This window comes from Eutrigla gurnardus, assembly GCF_963514095.1.
Source record: "Eutrigla gurnardus genome assembly, chromosome: 8".
Taxonomy (NCBI): Eukaryota; Metazoa; Chordata; class Actinopteri; order Perciformes; family Triglidae; genus Eutrigla; species Eutrigla gurnardus.
Window position 1 is genome coordinate 4,337,299 of NC_139922.1, and position 19,471 is coordinate 4,356,769.

At 42.5% G+C, this 19,471-nt stretch overlaps 1 protein-coding gene across 1 annotated transcript; it reads left to right on the top strand.

Moving 5' to 3' along the window:
• The first annotated feature begins 1,852 nt into the window (after positions 1-1,852).
• renbp (renin binding protein) lies at positions 1,853-17,356 on the top strand. Its single transcript, XM_084015843.1, has 11 exons — positions 1,853-1,932; positions 4,490-4,595; positions 6,726-6,801; positions 6,883-6,958; positions 10,912-11,093; positions 12,994-13,221; positions 14,616-14,697; positions 14,822-14,997; positions 15,133-15,264; positions 16,753-16,840; positions 17,195-17,356. The coding sequence occupies exons 2-11, from the start codon at positions 4,495-4,497 to the stop codon at positions 17,266-17,268; spliced, it is 1,215 nt and encodes a 404-aa protein (XP_083871969.1). The 5' UTR covers positions 1,853-1,932; positions 4,490-4,494; the 3' UTR covers positions 17,269-17,356.
• The last annotated feature ends 2,115 nt before the right edge of the window (positions 17,357-19,471 follow it).

A 19,471-nucleotide genomic window follows, 5' to 3' on the forward strand; every position in this document is an offset into this window, starting at 1 on the left:
TTTTCCTAAACATTGAGTGATTTAATATTTCTTTCCCCTACTTGTGTGGTGGAAATCAGTTTATGATCACCTAATGAGAAATAAGAATACAACTCCTAACAGAGCTTTGAGTAATTTATTCTATAAAGAGACCAAAACAGGCTAGCAGTCGCTACAGACAGACTGTAAACAGACAGACTGTAAACAGACAAAGTCTAATAAGTCAAAGCCCTCGCAAACAGGGTGTCCAAGCGGACCGCATCACCGACATACAGCTTCAGAGCAAACTACCTGGCCAGATAGGGGCAGACTCCTTAAGAGTCTTGAGAAAAGCTTTTATACAGTTGTTTGTGATGTCATTAGAAAAGCATTGTTCCGTTGTTTGTGTAGACGGAGAACTTTGTCCAGAATGTGGTGTTTGAACTCATCAGTGTCCATAGATCCATATTGACTTGCCAGCTGTCCTGGTGTCACAAGATCCATTCTAACACATGACATGACATAAGTGCAGAATACAGGTAACCTTGTGACACTGGAATAATATATGTAAAAACTACTGAAATTACTAATTATACTATTATAAACTATTAAATTAAACAATTCCCATCACAACTTGATCTGGAAAAAAATATCCTATGAGTTAAAATAAATATATTCAATTAATTTGAGCTATGTTTCATGAAACGTTCAGCTGTTAAACAAAAATAGCTTTGTGTCAGATCTGTGATTTGTTTATTTCCTAAAAACTGGATGAACATCCTCCAAGTTTGCAGAATCCATCATTTCAAGTGAATGTTTAGGATCACTCTGACAACCATGTGTTAGAAGGTTTAGACATGACAGCTGCATTTTCTGTTCGTGCACTGTCACGTTTTTATAGCTAGATGGTGCTAAATGCCTTAAAAATGAAGCAAAAAATAAGGCAAAGTAACCATTTACATTCTGTTTTAAAAAGGAAGAAGTAAATGTCAACAGCAAAATAATATTGAATATAAATATACACGAGTCAAAACAAAATATCTTTAAAAATCTTAAAATGGTACCCAGACATATTGCTATCACTTTCTCTGTGTTATTAAGAAATATAAAAAACACATTTTTGTTGGTATCCTGTTTAGTGAAAAACAATTAAAAATCTTAAATTAGATTATTATTAATCATAAGGTATCTCTGCATAGATAAATATCTTTCTAAATGCATTTTAGTATTCTGTATTTTTAAAATCAGGATCTATTTTTTAAATTCTATACCATGAAAGCGATCAAGACAACTTTTTATTTATGATTATACTGATAATGGAAAACCACAACTATCAACTTATTGTGAGTATTTTTTTTGCAATCCTCAATAAATTGAAATGAATAAAAACAACTTGGGTTTTGTTGAAAACCTCCGTATTCATCCAGGGAAAATAGTCTTTTTGAGCTCCAATGACCAGCAGAGAGAATGAGAGTTTAAGGCACTTCTGCTTTGGCTTCACTGTTCAGAACCGGAGGGTTGCTGTCTGGGACACAATTACGAATAGGATTTCATGTAAAAAAAAAAAGTGGTATTCTTTTATATCTTCCTAGTGCATAATGTCCTTATCAATGAACACATGACAGGAAGTCAAGTTAACTTGAATATGATATTTGTTTAAAATAACCACAAGAGTAGAGTATCTGGAATAGCCTACTAGCATCCGGGTTGTCCATTAAATAAATGACGTAATTTTAGGTGAATGACGGAATGTTATCATAGACAAGCGGTTATGGATATATTCACAATAAGAAGGATAATTAAAAAATAAAAATGTTTTTTTCCAGCAGTTACATTGACTTGAGCGGCTGTTGGATCCACTTCCTCTCCCAGAGCCCCGTTGGTCACATGACATACGACAGCCCGTCAGAGAGCCAGCTGAACTCCGCCGCAGCACACGGACTCTGCGCCGTCTGTCGCCGCTCGGACCCGAAGGTAAGACCGCTTCACCTGCACTCTTTTCCGGAGCGTCCGTCCTCTTCTCCCTGCGGCTGAACGGATCACCGAGCGGCTGGATTAGGGACGTGAACACACACACGGCTGGCACACGGAGCAGCTGCTGTTCTCGCTTTTAAATGACACCAAGGAACAAACAGTCTATGTCCAAAATATGTCTCGCTTCATATTCACTATTGATTTTTCATGGCGAAAGATAAAGAAGAACAGATATATCTGCGTTGTGCGTTTAAAGCGTTTAACATAAACATGTTATGCACATTTTCAGGTGGATACTTTTAAATGTCGGTGCTCTGCTACAAAGTGTTTCCATAGTGTTTATAAAAAGGAGCGCCTGTCTCTTTAAGGCCTCTTCTTGTCACTCACTGAGGTTAGAGCTCTCAGCTTTTTGTCTTGTGTCAGTTTAAATCCTGTTCTGCATTTCCTTCACTGATAAATACTGACACTATATTGCCAAAAGTATTCGCTCACCTGCCTTGGCTCGCATATGAACTTAAGTGACTCCCCATTCTTAATCCATAGGGTTTAATATGACGTTGGTCCTGCAGCTATAACAGCTTCAACAGCTTCAACTCTTCTGGAAGGCTCTTTCCACTCTTTCCACAAGGTTTAGGAGTGTGTTTATGGGACTTTTTGACCATTCTTCCAGAAGCGTATTTGTGAGGTCACACACTGATGTTGGAGGGAAGGCCTGGCTCTCAGTCTCCACTCTTATTCATCCCAAAGGTGTTCTATCGGGTTGAGGTCAGGACTCTGTGCAGGCCAGTCAAGTTCATCCACACCAGACTCTCCTCCATGTCTTTATGGACCTTGCTTTGTGCACTGGTGCACAGTCATGTTGGAACATGGGGCCGTCCCCAAACTGTTCCACAACGTTGGGAGGATGGAATTGTCCAACATCTCTTGGTATGCTGAAGCATTCAGAGTTCCTTTCACTGGAACTAAGGGGCCAAGCCCAGCTCCTGAAGAACACCCCCACACCATAATCCCCTCCACCAAACTTTACATGTGGCACAATACAGTCAGACAAGTACCGTTGTCCTGGCAACCACCAAACCCAGACTCGTCCATCAGATTGCCAGATGGAGAAGTGTGATTCGTCACTCCAGAGAACGTCTCCACTGCTCTAGAGTCCAGTGGAGGCGTGCTTTACACCACTGCATCCAACGCTTTGCATTGCACTTGCTGATGTATGGCTCGGATGCAGCTGATCGCCATGGAAACCCATCCATGAAGCTCTCTACACTGTTCTTGAGCTAATCTGAAGGCCACATGAAGTTTGGAGGTCTGTAGTGATTGACTCTGCAGAAAGTTGGTGACCTCTGTGCACTATGTGCCTCAGCATCCGCTGACCCCGCTCCATCATTCTACGTGGTCTACCACTTCTTGGCTGAGTTGCTGTCGTTCCCAATCACTTCCACTTTGTTCTAATCCCACTGACAGTGGACTGGAATATTTAGGAGTGAGGACATTTCATGACTGGACTTGTTGCACAGGTGGCATCCTATCACAGTACCACGCTGGAATTCACTGAGCTCCTGAGAGCGACCCATTCTTTCACACATGTTTGTAGAAACAGTCTGCATGCCGAGGTGCTGCTTTTATACACCTGTGGCAATATAGTGTACTTCCAGCACAGTCAACCAGTCACAAAAACAGGTCCATAGCCCCTTCCGGTCTTATTTCAGTAGTCAACTGTGAGACATATCATTTTTTGATCCCATGTGAATATTACAATGAATTACATATTTGATCTTTATCATCATATAATTTAGTTCATGTGAAACCGCTCAGTGAACTACATCTCTCGTCTCACACAACTTACACCAACAACACAGCCGTTAGCTTGGCTTGCTAGCTAGCTTCATAACTTAGTTACGTTCCATCATTAATGTAAAGTTATCTTAGCTGATGTGTTTTATCCAGTGTCTCTTTTTATCAGCCGGTAAGATAACGTCATATTTGCGCATGGGACATAGACGTTAGCTAGCTAACTAGCAACCAAAGCTAACGGCCGTATATCGCGCGACTAGAGAAAAAATAATTACGCTGTACTAAACGTTACCTAAAGGCCACCATAGTTCTCCAACATGCTTGGAAAGGGAGGGGTGAGTGGAGGAATAGTCAATTGGATGTAATATGTAACTTCTCCACTAGACGCTACTTAATCCTATTCACTGGGTCTTTAAGGTGGACTGACCTTTAAGGGGGACCAGCACTGTGACAACCTGCTCCTCTGACTTTTGCTCAGTATTTTTCTTTCTTTTAACTGATAACACTGTTAATTATTAACATCTTGTTGCAAACTATGCTCTGATTGTAAAGTGAGGAACATCTGATGAAATAAAACAAGTTTTCAAAGTCATTAAAACTGTAATGGTGTTATTACGTACTTATATGGGTTCTAAGTAGCACCAAAAACTGAAAAATATGGTATCAGTGCATCCCAAGTTGTAACTAAGGAAATACTATTAAACTAGGGAATGTCATAATTATACCTTCCTACCACAAACTGATTTTCACATTTTTCTTAAAGGAACCATGTCTGTGGTGAAGCTGGAGGAGTGTCGAGAGCGGATTCGTAAAGAACTGGACAACGCCGTGGATTTCTGGCTCAAATACTCTCATGACACAACATATGGGTACTGTAGAACACTTGCTTCTTAACTGAAATATTATGAATATAAATATGTGTGTGTATATATATATATATACATATACACACATATACATATATATACAGACGTAACAGAATACTACGCCTCTGAGACTGCAACGGAGGTCGTCACAGAGCTGCATCAGAGGCGAGACGAGACGATACGGTGTTCGGCCCCACCCTTGTCAGAAAGGATTTTATTAACACTTAGCTATAAAGTTCACCTTGAATTCTGAAACTATCTTTGTAAACAGCTTCACACTAGAATCCAGATGGATCCAGATCCAGTAAGGTTGCTGTTCTGCTGCTTGTGTTCATCAGATCCACCCGTCGCTCCTCCACAGTCCAAACCATAGTCCACAAACCAATGGGTGACATCATGATGACTATGTCCACTTCTAATTGATAGTCTACAATGTAAACATAGAGTCCACCTCCTGTCATCCCACTGAGTCCGACACTTTGTCCTGCAATCTGCCCATCAAGGTCAGCTTGAGCTGGGAACCACGATGGAGCCAGGTTTCTGTAAATGAGACCAACAATCAGTGACCTCCCGTTGCTGGGTTAGCCATCCATCCATCCATCCATCCATCCATCCATCCATCGTCTACCCCTTATCCTGTATTCAGGGTCGCGGGGGGCTGACATTGGGCAAAGGCAGGTGTTGTCTGTTGGTGTAACAGGCTCCTAATTATCTAGGCTTCAGGGTTGAGGACAATGCACATATTTTAATGTTCAAAGATGGCCACCACACTGTGTGATGCTCCGTAGCCTACCTCGCTCTCGCCGACAGCCCGAGCGTCACCCCGACGTTCCGCCCTCGGCTCCCAGTCCGCCCGTGTTTGGGTGGAGATGCCGATACCTGCCAGTTATTTATCCAACTTCCGAGTTCAGTTCATTTAAATTGACATGACAATAACTATAAATAAATACCTGGGAGGGTGTGATGAAGGGTTATCGGACAATCCAGAATCACGTAATCCTTTTCCTTTCACTTTCGCATGCGGTTGATTCATGTTTTCCCGTCGGCCACGCTCCATCCTATGATGTCACCCTTTATGCTGTCTGGTTGACAACCACCCAGCTCCTCCCATCACACTGTGGCAGCCACGTAATTGTCAGTGTTATAATTAAAAGTGTGCGCATCACAGGGTACACCCTGGACAGGTAACCAGTCTACCACTGGGCTGTGCTGGGCTAGCCTGTAGACTTATTCCACCCATCTTATGTTTTTGCAACTAGTCATTAGCCAGGAGTACGGGTGTGAATCTTTGGCTTCACTTTGATTCGATTAATGATACAGTAGTTGACGATTCGATTCAAGGACAATTATTATTTTTTTGAACGATTCGATTCTTTAAACCACGATTATTCATTATTCCACCAAAATTCTATATCCATGAAATCTGAATCCATAAACATGCAATAATGCGATGTAATGTGAGACTATCTGTATTCTTCTGAAAGGTGAAAAAATAAACAGACCAAACAATTACTTATTTAACATATTTATTCTATAAAAAAGTATAAAAAAGTCCTGCATAATATTTTATGCTGAATACAAAAATGTAATGCCCAGTTATTTTGACATTTTTCAATAGTCTACATGCTGGCAGTGGAGAGAGTGTCTTAAACGTATTAAAACATTAATCATAAGTAAGAATCAGATTCATATGATTAAACGCATTTATTATTTATTTTAGCAGATCAATTTAGTTGAATCGACTGACAATCGATTCATCGATGCATCGAATGAATCGTTACACCTTAGCCAGGAGCATGCTGGGAAGTGGAGTCGCTTTAGGTCCTAGTTAAGTTACCTTACCTTCCACTTCAGCTCTTCGCCTGTTCCTCCTACGAGGGTTGACTTTTCTTTCGCCGACCTTTGTTGGCTGTTTGGTTGTCGTTTGGTAGTTGTTTGGTGGCTATTTGGTTGTCGTTTGGTAGTTGTTTGGTGGCCATTTAGGAGTCGTTTGGGAGTTTAAAATTAAAACAAAAAATCCCCTCCATCACCATAGCAAAATAATAAGTAATACAACCAACGTGTTGTTTTCAGCTGATTGTAGTGTGCATGCAGTGTGTGTTGTGATGAACTGGACTCTGCTTCTTGTTTCAGAGGCTTCTTCACTTGTATCGGGAGGGACGGGCAGGTTTATGATGAGCTGAAGTACGTCTGGCTGCAGGGTCGACAGGTGAGTCTCACAAATAATCCACGGTATGAAATGTGCTTATTAGAAGTCATGTGAAGATATTTTGGGTCATTTCTTTCACAGGTGTGGATGTATTGTCGCCTCTATCGAACCATGGACCGCTTCCACAAGCCGGAAATCCTCGACGCAGCAAAAGCTGGTGTGTGTGAATGTAAAGCTTGATTCAGTTCAACCTGTTAGTCAGCACTACTCAGAGTTGTCTGTTCTCTTCGGCTGCATCATCAATGGACAATTAATAATAATTCATAGGTTCCCAATAGGAGTGTCAGTTGCCCGACAGCCATTAACCAGCAACCAACTGGTCAGTTTGTAAGCATAAACCAAGAGGCACTTATCAGTTTCCTTCACTGACTCAATGAACTTTGCTGCCACATTGTCAAACACAATATCCATGCCGTTTTAATGTTTTGTGTTGTAAATGTTTTAAATTTGATTTTCTGTTGGCTTTGCTGAAGTTCATTACCACCTCAATATCCTGTCTGTGAATACAGGATTGGTGAAAAAGCACAGCCCTGGTGGAGGCCAACCCCCACCAGAAACTCATCGTGTTCATACATACGTTCAGTATTTCTTTGCAGTTTATTCAGATTTAAGGACCCCAGTGTACTTTTTCCTTAAAGTCAATCCAAATAACAACTAAACTACACTCTCAATTATGTTTACAGGGAAACATATCGCAAAATGCGACAAAACTACATTTAGGTTCAGGCAACAAAAGTAATTAAAATTACTATGACATTGAACCAAAAACGCCTTTGAAGCAAATTAGTTATCCACTACAAAAATATTTTCCGTGTTAATGTAATTCACAATGCAGGGTCGTTGTGGGGGAACATAGTATCTAGAAAACATGACCTCACACATCCACGGGTTCATCTCTGCAACAGATGGTGCAGCGTACTGCTCTTTTGTACACTCGGATGATTAATGATAATCATGATAGTGTTTGCTCTGCACTTTCTGCTTATCATCATCATCAGCGAATGTTAATGTGCACAACGTATCGTCGCTGTCGGGTGCAAAATGTTCCCTTTACTGGAACTAAGAGAAACGGCATTTGAGTTAGAGCACCATTTATGTTTGGAAGCTTTAAGCAGGCATGGCTTCTTTTCTCTCATTTAAAAGAAGCCATGCTTATCTCCAACTTGCATTCTCTCTGCTGGCCGTCCTTATTTGGTTGTGATTGACAGGTCACTACCACACTACCAATGCAGTTAGCTACTAAGATGACATTAGCACTTTAAAGTTGACCTTGAATTATGAAGCTAACTTTGTCACACCAGAATGCAAGTTGGCACCAGATCCAGTAAGGTTGCTGCTCGAGGTACTGCTCTGCCACTTGTGTTCAGCAGATCCACCCATCGCTCCTCCACAGTCCAAATATGGTCACTTCATTCACTGGTTGTAAAAATCCAAGATGGTGACTGCCAAAATTACAAACTTGAGGATTAAAAAAGTCCAGGGAAACTAGCATGGGGATGGATCCCTTGACCTCTGACCTAGTGAAATGTGAATGAAAATGGTTCTATGGATGCCCAAGAGTCTTGAAGTGGACATGTCTATAAAAGGTAGCTTTTGGCATGCAGTATAAATAAGTTGTTGTCTCCTATTCAGCCCAATTTAATTCAAGTGGTGATGTAAGTCCACATAATAATTTCATTTGTTGGGGTTGTAGCAGGAGCAGATTTGGTTATCAACAGTTAACTATCAATATCAATATGATTATCAGTATTAATAATTATTTTTAATATATTATCATGATATAATCATGAATAAACGGGGCACCACCCTGGGATCAGGGAAAAGATAACCTAAAACTGTATTCAGTCTCAATATAAAGGTTTTATCCTCACATGCCAATCATCGTGATCATTGGCATGGAAGCATAAAACAATCTAACAATTAAGAAGGGCGTGAAATTCAAGCACTAGCCTTCACAACCTGCTGTTATCCAGTGACATATACACAACAAGCACAAGAGACCGCTAGTTATAATATAATAAGATTTATTAAAATCAGTAATAATGATCACAATCAATAACACTGCAATTAACAAAGCCTTATTACCTAACTACCTAACACACAAAGCTAAGCTTAAACAAAGGGAGAGACACACGTGGAGTGTGTGTGTGCGTATGTGTGTGTGTGCGTGCGTGCGTGTGCATGTGCGTGCGTGTGCGTGTCGAGAGAGAGAGAGAGATGGCTATGTGCGGCCACCAGATGGAGCTATTCCTCGCAGCGTTCAGGGGCGGAGCCACTGATGTCCGATGGGGTAGCGAGAGAGAGAGAGAGAGAGGTGGAGCTATTCCTCGCAGCGTTCAGGGACGGAGCCACTGACGTCCGATGGAGTAGCGAGAGAAAGAGAGAGAGAGAGATAGCCGTATGTAGCCACCAGATGTAGCTATGTCCCTAGCATCCGCCGGGAACAGCTGGCTTAGGACACGTGTGTGCGGCGTGTATGTGTGTGTGTGTGTTAGCGGAACACAAACAAAGAGAGAGAGAATGCGCGAGCGATATTCTGAGGCACAGAAAGCGTGCCGCTATCACCCGGGCGCGCGTGAATGAACTGGCGTTTATTCCGCGAGACCGGTCTTTTAACTGATAGTAGAGGCTTTCTGAGCTCGCGAATATGGCGGAGGTAAGTCGAAAACACTGTTACAGAAATCAACCCAGCTGCGTGGGTACACGATCAGCATTCACATACAGCAGCACATGAACAAACGGACTCGGCGGTCCGTGATCAGAACTTAAAACACATTAACAAGAATTACAAGCATGTCCTACACTATCGAATCTCTGCTTCTGCCCAGACAAAGCCTCTTACTTTTGTCGATGTGAGATGCGTCGATGTGAGGGTTTCGTCCCGTGCGGTGATGGCGTTCCTTGACGCTGGCAACGGACGGTAGTTCGTGGGCGCTCGTTCAGCGCCGGATCCAATTGGTTGAAGAAAACCGTTTCGGCGATTTAGTCAGCTGATTTCAGACAAAGACGGGTCGAGTTATCCGTTCTGCTGGCAGCTGGGACGAAGAAAGTTTTTCTTCTTACCGCGGGGAACGGGAGAGTCGCGCTGTCGCGGTGGTCTCCTCGGGATCCAAAATGATAAACAAAATAAAAATAAAACGAGTAGAGAAAAAGAGGGGTAAAACAGTCTGTTGCTCGTCCAGCGAGTTTGGGGGAAAAGACTGCGGCCTAGGACAAAGGAAAACGCTGCAGACGTAATGTTCACCTCCTGGCGTAACGCGAGTTACTTTGGAGAGAGAAAGTTTTCTGGAGGCCGCAGGATTTATAGCTCACGGCTGGTCCGGGGGACCCCCTGGAGTCCCATGCAGTTGTCAGCCAATAGGGCCCCAGTTGTGTGACGTCAGATCTCGCGACCAGGTGGAGGTGACACTAAAATGGTGGTTGTAGTTTTTTATCTCCTTTGTCCCTTTGTCTGGCCGCATTGTGTAGTCCTAACGGTTAGGTCCCAACACATTGTAGTGAGGACATTTTTTTGAAACTTAATAAAACGGTTACATTTAGCACCTGTGTGTATGTTAACCTGTGTATGTTAATAGTATTTCTTTTTATTTTTTATTTCTGATTTATGACTAGAACAACTTGACACACTGCTGAGCTCAAATTTATCTTCAGGTTCTCAGATTTGACCTGATATATCCTCCTACAGATCCTCTGGCCCCCTGAAAAAATGTGTCTTTAACGGTTTAATCATGTAAACATGTTCAGGTAGAAACCCAAAATACAAGTATGAATCTGGAAGTGAGTAATAATAATAAATGTTTTCTTGAATAACAATTATTTTTCAATGTACAGTATTACAGCAGCAAAGGGGAAAGTGCAACAAATAGAGGCATCAGTTTCAAAGAAGTATAGTATCTAAGTATGTAAAGAATAAATATATTATAAATAACTAAACAGACAGAAACAAAATACTGTTGAGGAAAGTTGAGTTTACATTATTGCACATATGATATATGACGCTTTGATATTGCACTTTGATGTTTTCTTGTGTGAAAATGTGCTTTACACTTCTTGCTCATATTGATGTGTTTCATCATGTGCTAATGTTATATTGTTGTGTTTGCATCTCAGGAGGAGCATTCCTCAGAAAGTTTGCTCGCGTCTCAAGTGGCGGGGGAGGCCAGTGGAAGTGTGCCTTCTGCCTAACGAGAGACGGTAAAGCTGTCAAGATTCAGAGGACGATATTCAGTGAGTGTTTCTACATCATGGCCATGGATGAACTGAGCCGCGTCACCAGTGACAAGGACATGCAGGTACAAAGCAATAATGAAAACTGAATTGTGCGTTACGTTGCTTCCCAGACAGCAACACCTGATTTTTTTTAAAAGTGAAGCCCAGGCTGAAGTGACATAAAATGTTATTCTCTCTGCTGGTTGCTGCTTGTATAGAAGTCTATGAGATAATGAGCCTACTTCTCTTTTGATTTATTACCGTAAATCCTCTAATTTAGGCCTGTATTCTATTGCCGGCCGGGTCTCTAACATTCGCTGCCGGGGGGGGGGGGGGGGGTAAATAAAGGCCGGTCTCTAATGGAGGCCGGGGCAAGTGTCCACAGGCAGCGTTATTTCCACACTTCCCATTGTCTATATTAGAGAATTTACGGTATGTAAGAAGCCGTGCAATGCCTTCGCGTCGCGGCGAGTTTCGAGAGACGGGGCGCTGCAAGCTCTCGAAAATCTTTTAAACTGACCATTGTCGATCTAAAATAAAGACAGATTCAGCAACTGCATAGCTTATTTCTCGCATAAAATGTTTTCAGAAACACGTTTCGGTGAACTATTGTCGTAAAATAAGAGAAAGTTTCCAAACGAGCCGCCATGTTGGTCGGTTTGAAATCAGGGAGCAGACAGGACAGCAGTGAAAACGTTCATTCAATCAGGTGCAGCCATGAAGTGTGCACGTGATTGTATGAAGGAGAGCGCCTGTCAATCATCCTCCTAGTGGCAGCCCACCAAGCCTGCAATACTGGCAAGCGGTAAACGTTGTTTACCATAATATGGCAGCTGCGGAGCACCTAGTATTTTTATAGGTTCAAATAGACACAAAATCTGTTTTTTATTCATTCTACTGGTAGTCCGTTTTGCTCAAATGGAAATAGAGGCCTGTCTCTAATTCTGGCCTCCTTCCAATAAAGGCGTAGGCCGCGATGCGTTTGAGTAAATAAAGGCCCAGGCCTATATTAGGGGATTTACGGTATCTCAGTAAACATTTACATGAGTTTATGTTCTCAATCTCTAGTTTCAAGTCTTCTTCAATCCAGCATGATGTTCATGTAGTACATTATGGTCCATTTAGAGTTCAAACGCTACCAATGCAGTTAGCTACTAAGATGACTTTAACATTTAGCTGTAAAGTTGACCTTGAATTATGAAGCTAACTTTGTTAGCAGCTTCACACCAGAATCCAGATGGATCCAGATCTGTAAGGTTGCTGCTCGGGGTGCCGCTCTGCTGCTTGTGTTTATCAGATCCACCCGTCGCTCCTCCACAGTCCAAATATGCTCACTTCCATCACTGGTTGCAAAAATCCATGATGGTGACCAAAATGCCTAACTCGATGCTTCAGAACTGTAGTCCACAAATCAATGCAGGGCTGTAGTGGTAAAATCAGAGGTGGGTAAACTATGAATGGGTATTGGCTTAGAGCCTGTCTGTATTGTTGTTTAACATGATGTTATCTGTTCTGACATACAGTGTGAAAGCATTTGTAAATTTGGCAGTAAAAATCCATTGTTTTGGTCTTGGTTGAGCTTGTGTGTAAAAGAAGTTCAAGCATTTTAAATTTGTGTTAACTGTATGCATTTTGTGTCAAAGCAACAATAAATGTGTAATAATTCTACAGCTTACACAGACGGATGTTGTGATAACTGTGTTAAAAGATTAGGACATTTGTTTTAGCAATTGTAAAAAACTGTAAGAGAACATGACGTTAATATGACTCTGTGGTGATACAGTGTAAGTACATATTTTAATAATGGGAGTTCATACCGATAAATGTTGTATTACAGTTTGTTTTTATTTCGGAGTAAGGGGCTGATGTGTTGGATAGCATGCTGTGTGTAATGACACACAGTTCCCCAGTGACTCAGCTTACATGAGTAACACAGAGGGTAAACATGCCCTGAACGTGCTATCTGCTCTGTTCTGTTTCTAGCTCGAGGCCCAACAGATGATGCAGCAGTTGATCTGCTGGGTTCAGGTGGACTCGTCAGGCCTGGGCCGGCCCCAGCTTCCTGGAGACGTTCCCACCAACAGTATGGCTGTTCCCATGATGATGCTGTGTCTGGTGCAACAGCTCACTGAAGGGCGGAGTCAGGAGGTCGCTCAGAAGTACACAGAGCTGAGCAGCTGGTGTGTGCAGCAGATTCTACAGCACATCCAGGTCTGGATATGTAGTTCAAAAGATTTCATAATGTGAGGACATTTAGGAGACTCACTACATAGTCCTCTACATACTCCTCTACATGGTCCTCTACATACTCCTCTACATGGTCCTCTACATGGTCCTCTACATGGTCCTCTACATAGTCCTCTACATGGTCCTCTACATGGTCCTCTACATACTCCTCTACATACTCCTCTACATAGTCCTCTACATACTCCTCTACATGGTCCTCTACATGGTCCTCTACATGGTCCTCTACATACTCCTCTACATACTCCTCTACATAGTCCTCTACATGGTCCTCTACATGGTCCTCTACATACTCCTCTACATACTCCTCTACATACTCCTCTACATGGTCCTCTACATGGTCCTCTACATACTCCTCTACATACTCCTCTACATAGTCCTCTACATGGTCCTCTACATGGTCCTCTACATACTCCTCTACATACTCCTCTACATAGTCCTCTACATGGTCCTCTACATACTCCTCTACATACTCCTCTACATAGTCCTCTACATACTCCTCTACATAGTCCTCTACATGGTCCTCTACATACTCCTCTACATGGTCCTCTACATGGTCCTCTACATGGTCCTCTACATAGTCCTCTACATACTCCTCTACATAGTCCTCTACATACTCCTCTACGTGGTCCTCTACATACTCCTCTACATAGTCCTCTACATACTCCTCTACATAGTCCTCTACATACTCCTCTACATGGTCCTCTACATAGCCCTCTATATAGTCCTCTACATACTCCTCTACATAGTCCTCTACATACTCCTCTACATGGTCCTCTACATACTCCTCTACATCGTCCTCTACATACCCCTCTACATCGTCCTCTACATAGTCCTCTACATAGTCCTCTACATACTCCTCTACATAGTCCTCTACATACTCCTCTACATAGTCCTCTACATAGTCCTCTACATACTCCTCTACATACTCCTCTACATGGTCCTCTACATACTCCTCTACATGGTCCTCTACATAGTCCTCTACATAGCCCTCTGTATAGTCCTCTATATAGTCATTTATGTAATCCTCTATAAATCCGCTATATAGTCATCTCTATAATCCTCTATATGGTCCTCTATATCCTCTATATAGTCCTCTACACAGTCCTCTACATATTCATCTATATAATCCTCTATATGGTCCTCTATATAGTACTCAACTATATAGTCATCTATATAATCCTTAACATAGTCCTCTACATAGTCCTCTATACAGTCCTCTACATAGTCCTCTATTCCGAGTGATGCCTATCAACACTGGGCTGGATTACAGTTGGATCATGTTTAAATGTTGCATACTCTTGCTAGTTCCTCAGTAGCTTAAATAAGCTCTTCTATCTTTCTGATCTAACTTGGTCCAGAGAGACGGCACAGCTATCTTAGAGAACGTATCCCTGGAGGGAGCAGAGCTGCCTGGTTGCCAGGGCCGACTGCAGAACCCAGGTAAACACTGGTCTCTCACATAATAGCTAGCACAGAGAGTGCATGGGGGAGCTGTTATCCTGTTGTTCGTTGCTGACCTCAGCGTTTTCCATCTGTCTCTGGTCTTCCTCTCATGCTGACTCAGGCCATGCCCTGGAAGCCGGCTGGTTCCTGCTGCAGGTCAGTGCAGAGCAGCATGACAAGCAGCTCCAGAGGACCGCCATCAACAAGTTCATGGAGCTTCCTTATCAGTACGGCTGGGACAAAGAGCATGGCGGCCTCTTCTACTTCCTGGATGTGGACGGCCATTGCCCAACACAGGTAAATCAGGCATCTGTGTTTTCTTATAGACAGTGACACTTCTAATAGTAGACATTCTTTGCATTGGGCTGATCACTAAGTTTTATAAAAATGCATCAAATCCGGTTGACTGATACGGTTTGTGTGCCTGACCAGTTGGAGTGGAATATGAAGCTGTGGTGGCCCCACTGTGAGGCACTCATCGCCTTCCTGATGGCCTACAGTCAAACCAAGGAGCCAGAGCTGCTGGAGAGATTCTCTCAAGTGTATGAATACACCTTCAACCATGTGAGTTTACACAACGAGGTGCTGGGGTTCCACAGTTCTCCCATACTATAAAATAAGTGTATTTGTGAGGTCACACACTGATGTTGGAGGGAAGGCCTGGCTCTCAGTCTCCACTCTAATTCATCCCAAAGGTGTTCTATCGGGTTGAGGTCAGGACTCTGTGCAGGCCAGTGAAGTTCATCCACACCAAACTCTCTCCTCCACGTCTTTATGGACCTTGCTTTGTGCACTGGTGCACAGTCATGTTGGAACAGGAAGGGGTCATCCCCAAACTGTCCCACAAAGTTGGGAGCATGGAATTGTCCAACATCTCTTGGTATGCTGAAGCATTCAGAGTTCCTTTCACTGGAACTAAGGGCCCAAGCCCAGCTCCTGAAGAACAACCCCACACCATAATCCCCCTCCACCAAACTTTACACGTGGCACAATGCAGTCAGACATGTACCGTTGTCCTGGCAACGGCCAAACCCAGACTCACCATCAGTTTGCCAGATGGAGAAGCGTGATTGGTCCCTTCAGAGAACGTCTCCACTGCTCTAGAGTCCAGTGGCGGCGTGCTTTACACCACTGCATCCAACGCTTTGCATTGCACTTGCTGATGTATGGCTTGGATGCAGCTGATCGCCATGGAAACCCATTCCATGAAGCTCTCTACACTGTTCTTGAGCTAATCTGAAGGCCACATGAAGTTTGGAGGTCTGTAGTGATTGACTGCAGAAAGTTGGTGACCTCTGACATTTTATGTGGTCGACCACTTCTTGGCTGAGTGGCTGTTATTCCCAATCGCTTCCACTTTGTTATAATCCCACTGACAGTTGACTGGAATATTTAGGAGTGAGGACATGTCATGACTGGACTTGTTGCACAGGTGGCATCCTATCACAGTACCACGCTGGAATTCACTGAGCTCCTGAGAGCGACCCATTCTTTCACAGATGTTTGTAGAAACAGTGTGCATGCCGAGGTGCTGCTTTTATACACCTGTGGCCATGGAAGTGATGGAACACCTGATTTCAATTATTTGGATGGGGGAGTGAATAGGAATATTCGGCTTTCAGGTGAAAATTCAGGATGAACCTAAAATGCACTATAACCTTTACAGGTGAACTTAATTTGACCTTCTCTAAACTTTTGAATGCAGGACAAACAGGGTGTTGTCAGAGGGAAGTGGACACTGAGCTTAGAGTCACAGACTGTCATCAGCAGGTTGCAACAGAGTCCCAGAAAGCAGAGAAGTGGACGTCCTTTGGTCACATGACAAGTTATTGAGACATTGACATTTGTTGTGGTATACCCTCCACTGCTGCTGGCTTTTGTTTCAATAAATCGTTTGAGATGAGGAAATCACTATTGCATGCTTCTACTTATATGCCCTACTTGATGATTTAATATCACTGTTGCGTGAACTCTTTACATTTTACATACATTTCACCCCAAATATCCCTAACTTTTTGTGAGAAGTGTATGTATGTGTGTTTATCTGTGCAGTTTCCTGATGCACAGAGCGGCGAGTGGTTTGGCTATTTGACACGAGAAGGGAAAGTGGCTCTGGATTTTAAAGGAGGCCCATTTAAAGGTAAGAACATAATGACAATGAAGAATTGACTAAATGCCAAATGTACCCCTCATGAAAAACGGCAGACCACAGCAATAACATTCACATAGAGCCCACTGCAGGGATGATGCATTGTTAAGGCCAACCCTGGGTGTTGGTGTCAAACAATCATAGGTTAATGTGAGAAAATAGACCAGACATTGAAACTATCGCGTGGGATGGCATGGCTTCGATCTCTCCAGGTTATCGTTGCCCATGTGTGCATGACATTTCTGTTTACGCTGTGCTTTCTCGATGCAGACAGTAAAACCAAACAGACCAACTAGTTGCTTTGCTCTGTTAGTCAGTGATTTGTGTTTCTCCTCTCTTCTCCAGGGTTCTTCCATGTGCCTCGCTGCCTGTACATGTGCGAGCGTATGCTGGATGATCTGCTGACAAAGAAGGAGTGAGCGAGCAATACTACTGCATAAAACAGGCCGCCGGTGGCCATTTTTATTGACATTAATGAAAAATTAAATCATGTATTTTTTTGCTTTGCACCCGTCTGACGTCTGGTTTTTAAGTGATCTCTTAACAAGAAGTTTTATTGGTAACATTATGCCCATATATCATGTTGATGCTCAGTGACTTAAGTGTCCAAGTAGAGGACAAGGCAACGATCCAGGAAACCTCATATGACAGTCAGAGCTCACTCTGAGACCTTCACACTCACGCTGACGTCGTTAGACTATTTGGACTTCACTTGGCTGCATGGGCCGATGGAGAAAGGAAACCACGAAGATGTAAACTGCACTCACTAACAAGTCAGCAAGCTGCACCAAGTTCCAACCAGGCGGCAAACTCCACAAAGTGAAGCCACGCTGAAATGCCTTAAACTTGCATTCTATCTGAAGTCAGATTGTATAGAAGTCTATGAGAAAATGACCCTACCTCTCTCTGATTTGTTATCTCAGTAAACATGAGTCTAGAAGGAATAGCATGTGCTTCAAATGATTCCCCAGTTTCACCCTCAGTGCCCCAATGATCCAATAGGATTTCCAAGGACAGTTATATAAGCTGTATCTCATTTCATTCAACATTTATTTTGTATGGGGCTGGGTATGTATCGCTACTGATTTCCTGAATGTATTAAATTCAGATTCACAAGGTCCTGATTTAATTTGATTACCTATTCAATTCTCTATCGATTTATTTATCAATCAATCAATTTATTATTTAAAGTTCAAAATCACCATGGTACATGGTCTCAATACACTTTACCACAAATCAAGTACAATAATAACAGACTATAAAACAATAATAAAAACATAAAAACAATAATAACAGACTATAAAACAATAATAAAAACATCAGAGGGAAATGATAAAACAATGAAGAATTAGTTACAACCAAAGGGTAAAAAAGTGAGTTTTAAGATGGGACTTAAAATTTGAAACGGATGTAGCTTCTTTGATGTCAAGTGGGAGGCCGTTCCATAAAAAAGGAGCACGGTAGGAGAAGGCTCTTCCACCAGCTGATTTTTTATTGGCTGAGGGGATGACAAGGAGGTTTAAGCTAAGGGAACGAAGAGGACGTGGCGGAATGTAGGGAGAGAGTAGGTCAGTTAAATACGATGGAGCAAGTCCATTTAAGGCCTTAAAAGTTAAAAGAAGAACTTTAAAATCAGCTCTAGCCTGAATGGGCAGCCAATGTAATGATGCCAGAACAGGAGTTATGTGGCAGAATCGACTTGTTTTTGTTAAAAGTCTGGCTGCTGAATTTTGCACAAGCTGAAGACTCCTGGTAGAACAAATGGGAAGGCCCGAAAAAAGGACATTACAGTTATCGAGGCGGGAGATCACAAGGGCATGGAGAACCACCTCAGCACTATGCCGGGATAGAGCAGGACGGATTTTGGCAATATTACGCAGGTGAAAGAAGGCTGTCCTTGTGATGTCCTTGATGTGAGTCTGGAAAGTCAGGGTTGTGCGTGCTTTCAGGGATTGAGCAACCATCAATGTTAAGACAGAAACTCTCAGAAAAGTGCTTATAGTTATTAGGCTTAATCAGCAGCAAATCAGTCTTAGCAGTGTTAAGCATGAGAAAGTTATGAGTCATCCAGCTCTTGATTCGGCTTACACATGTTTCCAGATTTTGTATTTGAGAGGGGTCATTAGGCTGCAGTGGGATGTTTAGCTGTGTCATCAGCATAGAAATGGAACTTAATACCAAAATCTGCAATTATCCTAGGGGGAGCATGTAAATACAAAACAACAGAGAGCCCAGGACAGAACCCTGGGGCACACCAGCGGTAACCGTAGAGGAATCTCACAAAGAGTTATTAAAACTTGTTAAAAGAGATTTTTCTGGTTCAATGCCAATTCTGCCTGGTCGTGAAGGAGATTTTCACTGAAATAAGGCTGCATATTAGCCCTCAAACCTGGTGCATTGTTAAAAATATTAATGTTTACACTCTAAATTCACCCAAAAGCAGTTCGATTAATGCACTGACAAGAACCCACACTGAAGAAATCACCAGTTCAACTCTACTCTGCTGCCATGGGGACATTTGAGCAGTGAAAGGAAACAACCTAACGTGAGCGGCAGAGGGAGCAACCCCTCAATCAGAGGTTGTCTCCTGAATATGTTCCATCTTTTACCAATATTTGGTAA

Bases quoted from the DNA above. Each gene is read 5' to 3' on its own strand.
- renbp (XM_084015843.1), top strand. From the start codon at position 4,495: ATGTCTGTGGTGAAGCTGGAGGAGTGTCGAGAGCGGATTCGTAAAGAA. The intron at 11,094-12,993 runs GTACAAAGCAAT...TTCTGTTTCTAG, and splicing joins CCAGTGACAAGGACATGCAG to CTCGAGGCCCAACAGATGAT. The intron at 13,222-14,615 runs GTCTGGATATGT...AACTTGGTCCAG, and splicing joins AGATTCTACAGCACATCCAG to AGAGACGGCACAGCTATCTT.